Below are 8,150 nucleotides of genomic sequence, written 5' to 3'. Positions count from 1 at the left end.
GGCTATGACATATTTAGCTAGCTTTATTGTGATCATATCAATATTTTACTATTATTATATGTTCCAATCTAACCCTAATAGTGGGGACATTAGTCTTAGTTGAGCTCCAAGGAAATCAACAAATCAAACTTCATCCATAAAATGAAGAGACAATTCTTTTGAATTCCCAAATATCCAAATTTATGATTGGTAAGCCCTCTAAAGCTCAAATGCAAGGGCTAATGCTTCTAGTATGCTGATCCAGCTTCTAGTTGCCTCCTATGGCCAAGATTGCATCCATCTCCCCTAGCTTGGAATCAAGCAACCAGCATAACCCTAGCATTGCTCATTTTTCTATTGCATTAAGAGGATAATAATATTTTCATCTCTAGGCGTTCAGAAATAATAACTTTACCTGTTTCTTGGAAAAATATCACCAGAGTGAAGCATTAAAATATGATGACAGTCCTACTAGTAAATACAATATCATATCCTACAGGGTGGGAGGGATAATAATTAAAAGCATTGATAGTAAACTAGGAAAATATTATATGAAATTGTGTAATTTTATGACAGCAAGAGTTTGCAAGAATATAGACTTCACCAATGTGTTCTATACCTTTTTTTAAATCTCAAAATAAAACATTTATATGAGACAACTGCCCAACTGAATTTGAGCCCTTACAGAAGCTTTATGTTCAATAAGGGATTTTTCAAATCTAATTTACAATACATTACTGCAGCATTGATGTGGACTAAAAAATTTAGGCTGTGGATCTCTTGCAATCTTACATAGTGCAATGTACTGTCCATCTTAGTTCTGCAAACTAACTTGTATAGAACAGACATTCTGGATCTTCACCTGTATTTATAATATAATGGTTTAATCAAGGCCAGTAAAGTCTACTGCTGGAAACTTTAAATCAGATATATTGCCACATGCAATTTAAGATCACAAAAAGTGATTCTCAATTGCAAAAGAACCTGAAAGATGTCTCTCAAATTGTTGGTGGCTGTATATTTTCAAGATAAATCTTCTTCAGGAGGCAGAGCTATATAATTTGTATCAAATTGTGTGCCCTCAGAACTTGCTTCAATCTCATCTATATCATCAGGCACACTGTCATCATCTGGATCATCAAGCATAATTTCACTTGGATCTGCAAAAGCAAGAATCAAAATGTAAAGTCCTCTAAAAAACATTTCTACTCATCATCAAGACTTCGTTCCAATAACTATGTACGTAATAAATGCTAAAGCAAGAATGACCATAACAACAAAGAATTTAATCCTAATATTGCATTTAGAAGTAAAGTTCTTAAGATTGACAGAAAATTAAGTGTTGTTTCAGATTGTGTCCTCAATTATGCAAGACATTAGACCAGAGGAGATTTCTCCAGCAGTTATACACAAGTTCTCCAACAATCAACAGCTAAACACAAAACTTAAAAATAGAACTGAAATGAAGCATAAAAAGAGAATCAGCATGCTTTTAATAAAGAAATCTTAAAGTATATGCCGAAAAGGGTCTAGATCCTTCCTAACTGATTCAAACCTCCTATCAATTTGATGAATTGAAATTTTCAAACTTTCTCAAAAAATAAAGAGCAGTTATAATGCCATTGTCAAACTATCGAATCGTCTTTTGGCATATTGTTAAAAATTTAGGAGGTAAAGGTACCATTTTAGGTTACGGCCAAGCCGATGAGCCAACTTTGCATACAAGTTATAACCTTAATTGCAAGATGCGCCTCCTACAGGCTTCAACTAGATGTGGATGCCTGCTGGATGCACACAGGATGCAAACCACAGCCTGCAGAAGCTAGCCTGCACCTCCTGCCGGCTTGCATTGAATGCAGATGTGCACCAGTGTGGATGCACTCTGGGTGAGCATAGGATGTGCGCTATAGCCTAAGGATGCACTTGGATGTGCAGGTGTGGAAGTAGATTGTCTACGCATATGATGCATACCACAGCCTGCAGTTGCGCCCAGATGTGCAGGTTCACACGTGTGCATTTGAAGGCTGTGGCACAAATCTGAAAGAATTGGCAGGTGAGGTCACTTAAAGTGACCAAAAAAACAAGTTTAAAAGTGTTTTTTTTCCTAAAATCCTAAACAGACCTTTATGAGGTCATTCAGCCTAAAAACATAGCATTGTTTGTTCTTTTGCTCTCAGCTCATTTTGTCTCCATTTTAGCATTTAGAAGGGCGACTGGTTATTTTTCAAAAGATCATTCATATAGTGCCAAATAGCTCCCACAGACGAGATTTAAGTGTCTAAGGTAAGCATTCAAACTCTATTGTCTTTTGATATAAAAGAAAAAACAAGTTTTTGAATATTTTTCAAGTTTTCTTTTTAATAAATTGCAAGAATGGCCAGTATTCAAAGTTTAATGGGTGTGGAAGTAAACTAAAACTCAAAATTGATAAAAGATCCCCTTTATGGAGACATACCCCAAAGGGTTTCACAAGTTTCAAGAGGTGGGGTATATAGTTGGAAGTGTAATTTCTGTAATGTCAAATATGATAGCTCTTATTCTCGAATGAAAGTTCACTTTATGAGTCGTGGTGGTAAAGTGATTAATATGTGTGAAGACCCAAATAAGAAGTGGTTATTTCCTATACAAATAACGAAGTTCATAGAAGAACAAGAAGATGTTGACAGATTGATCCAAAAAGAAAACAAAGTGCTTGTACTTCCGAAAAAGGAAAAATAAAATGAATTTACCCATTAATACAATAGTGGCCTCCAAACAGCCCTTGTTGTATATACCCTCTATGGAGGTAGAAGATGAAGTAAAAATTTCCAACCACAAGGGAGGTCCATTGGAAAAGGCATTTAAAATGGAATCAATAGATATTGCTGAACAAGAAATTGCACATACTTCTATGCAATGGTCTTCCATTCATCTTGGTGAGATCACTATATCAGCACGACATGGCGTTAGCAATCAATAATGAACCTCCTCATTTGACAAATCTTGGGCATGAAAAGGTGCATACCACCTTATCGGAAAGAGAGAAGAAATTTGTAGAGGGCTCATTGAAACCAATTAGAGACTATTGGGTTGAATCAAGTTTCTCTATTGTTTCCGATGGATGGAATGATTGCAAAATCATTTTTATTGATAAATGTTATTGTGGTGTATCCCTAAAGTGCGATGTGTCTAAGGCTGGTTGATTGTGAAGCAGTATTCCCAAACTCACCGCATGTCAAGTGAGTCCGGCGATTTGGTGAGCAAAGTCACCTCTGTCGAGATTTGACAACTCAGTTGCTTGGCTCGCCGAGGTTTCCCCATAACTCAGCGAGTGGGAAAATTTGCGCAACTCACCAAGTAACATCATTCAAAACTCGATTAGCAGCAAGGAAATGTTTGCCACTTAAAAACAAAAAAGACAACTTTTTTTATGGTTTTCTTTACATTTTTTTTTCTTATAACCCTAATTGGTCTTCTAATTGCTTGGTATGGGAAGAAGAGAGGAAAAGCGTGGGAAAAGGAAAAGAGAGAAGCCAAAGCTTTGCAAACAGCAGGGAAGAAGAACATCAATGAGAAAACTAGATCAATTTGGGGACGCTATAAGCTTGCATTGGGAGCATTGAGTCAATAGCAACACTTTTCTCAACTCATTTGCAAGAGGTAAGTGTTACACTTTGTAGATTTTATTGATTTTATTTCGTATGTCAATGCATTTTTCATTGTTTGTTAATTTTTTTTACTTTTGATTTCTAAATCTTGAATGTCTTTTATTAAATTGCATAAGAAAAGTAGAATAATAGAAAAGTGTAAACCCTACAATTTTTTAAGAACAAATTTGCAAAGATGTATTTACAACTTTTTCTCAAAAAATGTAGGGTTGTTGATTTTTTTATTAGTTCATTACTTTGTAAAATTTTGAATTTTCTTATAGCAGAAGCCTTAACATTCATTTTTCACAATGCCTAAACAAGATGAGGCTTGAAAATATACCAAAGAATTTCCTGGTAGAAAAACCAACCAAACAAAATATTTTTTTGTAAAAGAAATAAATTATGGTGGCATCAATATATTCAAATACCATGTTGCTAGTATAATTGGGCATGATATTGTTAAGTGTGATAACCAAACTGCCGAGGCAAAACATCATTGTTTTTTGTGTTGTCTAGGCAGATTGTGTTCCTTTTGGATGCAAAAAAATGAACACAATTTGCTCAGAAAACATAGCAAACATTATAATGGATTGTAGAAAACTACTATCTTCCAAAAAGTCATTGTTGTGTCCTCTTAGAAACACATGAACAAGAATCGATGAATAGAAAGAGGCAATTGGAAGAGTTTAGTGCATTTGCCTCCCATGCTCCAACATCTGCATCCGCAAGTTGTGTTTGAAAGGGTTCTGCTAGGCCTCCCTTTCATCCTAGTGCTAGTGATAGTGATAGTGCTTTTACTCCTAATAGTAACACTACTACATTTTGTCCTAGAGTGCGAAAGTTGAGATTGGATAGTTATTTTGTATCTGGACTACTCTAGGCACACAACCCTCGCTTGAGAGCATAGGTTGGAACAAGGAGATTCATAGTGCTGCCAAAAAAACAAATTTGCAAATTGTAATACTTTTGCAACATTTCATCTATTGCAGCCAGGTAATTATTTTTTATTTGTTAATCTATTTGTCACAGTTCTCCTTATTGGCAAGGCATGATAGATGTCGCAACTATTTGTGGTATGGGGTTTAAGGCCCTACTGATGTTGAGTTGAGTAGCCCCTTCTTATTAGAAGTGGTTGAGGATATGAAACTTGAGCTAGAGGACCAATGACATTCATAGGGCCAAAAATGTTGCATTGTCATGACAAAAAATGTCGCTCATCAACTTTGTAGTTGCTTCAGGTGGATAGTATTTCTAAAATCAATTGATGCCTCTAATCAAGTGAAAAATGTAGAAAATTTGTGCAACATGTTGGATGAGGTGGTAGTGGAAGTGGGGGTGGTTAATGTCATCCAGATTGTAACCGATAATGGAGTTCATATGTAGCAGTGAACAAACTTTTGATGGATAGGCATCCCACATTATTTCAAACCCTTGTGGTACTCATTGTCATGACTTGCTCCTTGATGACCTAGGGAAATTGAGTTGGGTGGAGGAGGTTGAAGATGGAAGGAATATTGTAAAGTACATCTATAATCATACATGGGTCCTAAGTCTTATGAGAGAACATAGCAGTTGTAAGGATCTTGTAGGAGTAGGGGTCACACACTTTGCTACTAATTTTCTCAACTTGCAAAGTGTATTCGAAAGATGGAACGACTTGAGGCATATGTTTCTGAGTGTGAAATGGTTAGAAAGTCCTTATGCTAACAAATCTTTAGCAGAGAAGGTTATGAGGGTTGTATTTAATGCTACATTTGGTAAGCTAATGGAGGAGATCATTATTATATCATTTTGAAATATTGCAATTCAATGATTTTTGTATAATTTTTTATGTCTAGGTGTGAGCATCATTGATGAAGGTTCTACAAATGGTCAATGGGGATAAAAACCTCATGGTGCATCTATATGAGATCATGGATAGGGCCAAAGAGGCCATTGAAGACTTGTATATGTCAAATGCAACCAAATATAAACCCATATGGAACATAATCAATTGTAGATGGAAACGATAACTCCACCAACATATTCATTCAATTGCCTACTACTTGAACTCCAAGTTCTATTTCTCTGACAGTTCTAGAGTAGACACAAAGGTTTAAATTGGTTTGGACACATGTATTCAAAAATTAGTTGCTGATTTGGACCTTTGAGAACTCACTTGATGAGTTACAAAGTTACAAGAGGAATAAGGGGTCGTTTTCTTCTCCTAATTGAAAATGTAGGAAATGCCAGCTAAAAGAGATCATGTTTTTAGTTTTATTATATCGTTTATTTCATTCATTGAGTTTATTGGAATCTTCGCAACATTATAAAGACCATTTTTTTATCCTTGAAGATCTGTGCTAGGAAGATTATGGTGCCATAATGCCTAATCTTCAAAAGTCTTCCATCCAAATTTTATCATAATCCTATAGTGCATCTAGTTGCGAGAGTGTAATATCCCGAATGGATATTTGCTCGGTGTTATCTCGTAAAAAATTTCAAAACATAAACAAATGAACGATGCAATGTAAACCAACAATATAAACCAGTAGATTGTCATGAAATGCCTCAAAATATGTTATTGCATTATACATCAACAATACAACAGCCAAATATCAAATCTAATCTTAAATAGATAAATATTGTAAGATTGGAAATATAGGAAAGAACATGTAAGCACACATGAGACACCTAGTGTGATGTCTCCATGGACAATGGGGATGCATCCATTGTCTACTGGCAAGAGAGTTTCCGTCGTCAAGCTAGCTAACAATTGAAGCTTTCTAAACAACTCTCTAAGAGAGAAACTCAAGCTTGAATCATAAACCAAGCATAGCTGAAAATGAGATCCATCTTCTCTTTTAAGAATAGACAGGTAACTTTTTGCATTCCCATCTTTATTTCTTTATTTCCTTTTTAAAATAATACTTTTCCCCCACTTAAGGAAATAAGGTGCCCATACATAATAAAGTGACATCAACACTATAAACTTAAGTTATAAAGTCACTTTTAATATATCTGTTAAATCTTCAGGCATTAAAATCTCAAACCAGAAAGACTACATGTGTGACAGCTTGCTAGAAAGGTCTCGACAAGATGCTTCTAGTCCAACCATGCAATGTCAAGAATGTTGAGCTTGCTAATTTCCTAATAATAGTAAGTGTCTGGAAACCCCACTAAAGAAACCCTAATTCGCCCGTAACAGAAACTGCTTGGGCCAAAAACTATTATGATCATATAGAAAACCTAGTTTGCACATGGGACCACGGCGAAATGGGCCTATTGATTCCCAAAATCGCAGATTGGAAATCCAAGAGCCTGCCACTTCTCCGATAGGATTCCACAATAAGTTATGGCCAACGAACAAGAATTAACTTGATTCCACTATACTTCAGGCTCTGTTACACTAGGCGAGTAGACCTTCTCCTCAAACTTGATTACTTGGTTCAAAGCTTTTCTAAAGCAAATTTAAGCTTGGGAGTTCTTCAATTGGCAAAGTCCTTGAACTCAGTTAACATGAAATTGAATGTTGAGTGTTTGAATTAAATGAATTGTAAAATATTTGTAAATAATGGATTTGATGCTTGAAGAAAGGAAGTTATAGATTTTCCGACTTCAATAATAGAAAGACCAGTCCTTCTGCTCATCCGGGCAATAGAGTCAACTTCAGTGAATTTTCGCATACAACTTTATAATGTTCTATGCACTTATACTGTCATAAATTAAATAATCAAGATGCAACAGATCAAATATATATGCAATCTTAAATCATTCCAGTTTGAACTTCAACTCCTCTGGTAGGGAGACAAACTAGACACAGATACATAAACAATTTAGTATTTCACAATATCTATTATGATCGAGTTTAAGATGCTAGATGACCGTGTCCACTTATATGACATTTAAATTGTGCACAAAATTCCAAAAAATAATTGCAAAGGATGAACCATCAGCAGTTTAAATCTCCATAACATTAAAAAATAAACAAACTACATTTTATTTCTTATAAAAAAAATAATAATTGAATTTATATTACAAAGTCATATTATAGCCCTTATTCCTCCATACAAGTAGATATAAAATACTGCTTTCTTTGTAGAATATAAATGTTCAAATATGTCTTGTTCTTGTAAAACATAAATTATTTATATCATGTGAAGTGTGTGACTTTTCAACTTTAAAAAATCATATCCTATAGACATGCCACTTCAACCTTTTAACAAATTAACATCCAAATTAATCTTTATAGCATAACCTCAAGATGTTTTATTCTTGGTTTTATTATTTTATTGTTATGGTTGTTTATTCCAACTTTTGTTGCCTCATGAATTGCCGCAAGACCTGCTCTCTCAACAATTATGTAGAGACTCAAAACCTCACGTCTCGGCGGTGCCATCAAATTTATATTTCAAAGACTATAAGCAACATTAAAAGATTGGGATGGGTCACCTTCTATAAATCCTTCAACTTCAACCAATGAAGACCACTGACGGGAACTCCAATCTCATGGCAGTGGATAACCATCATTTGTCTCACTACTGCACGCTCTTTATCGCTGCT

At 35.0% G+C, this 8,150-nt stretch overlaps 1 protein-coding gene across 3 annotated transcripts in view; it reads right to left on the bottom strand.

Annotated features, from left to right (window-relative positions):
* Positions 1-504: 504 nt before the first annotated feature.
* DBR1 (debranching enzyme 1) overlaps positions 505-8,150 on the bottom strand; it is a 125,890-nt gene continuing 118,244 nt past the window's right edge. For all 3 annotated transcript variants that reach the window (XM_089826004.1, XM_089826005.1, XM_089826006.1), the window contains one exon: positions 505-1,139. In XM_089826004.1, coding sequence (XP_089682130.1) covers positions 1,003-1,139 — 137 coding nt within the window. In that variant the 3' untranslated portion in view covers positions 505-1,002. The remainder of the gene's footprint in view (positions 1,140-8,150) is intronic.

This window comes from Cupressus sempervirens, chromosome 4, assembly GCF_028749045.1.
Source record: "Cupressus sempervirens isolate cs-2001-9-10 chromosome 4, ASM2874904v1, whole genome shotgun sequence".
In the NCBI taxonomy this organism is placed as follows: domain Eukaryota; kingdom Viridiplantae; phylum Streptophyta; class Pinopsida; order Cupressales; family Cupressaceae; genus Cupressus; species Cupressus sempervirens.
This window is presented reverse-complemented; position numbering and strand designations above follow the sequence as displayed.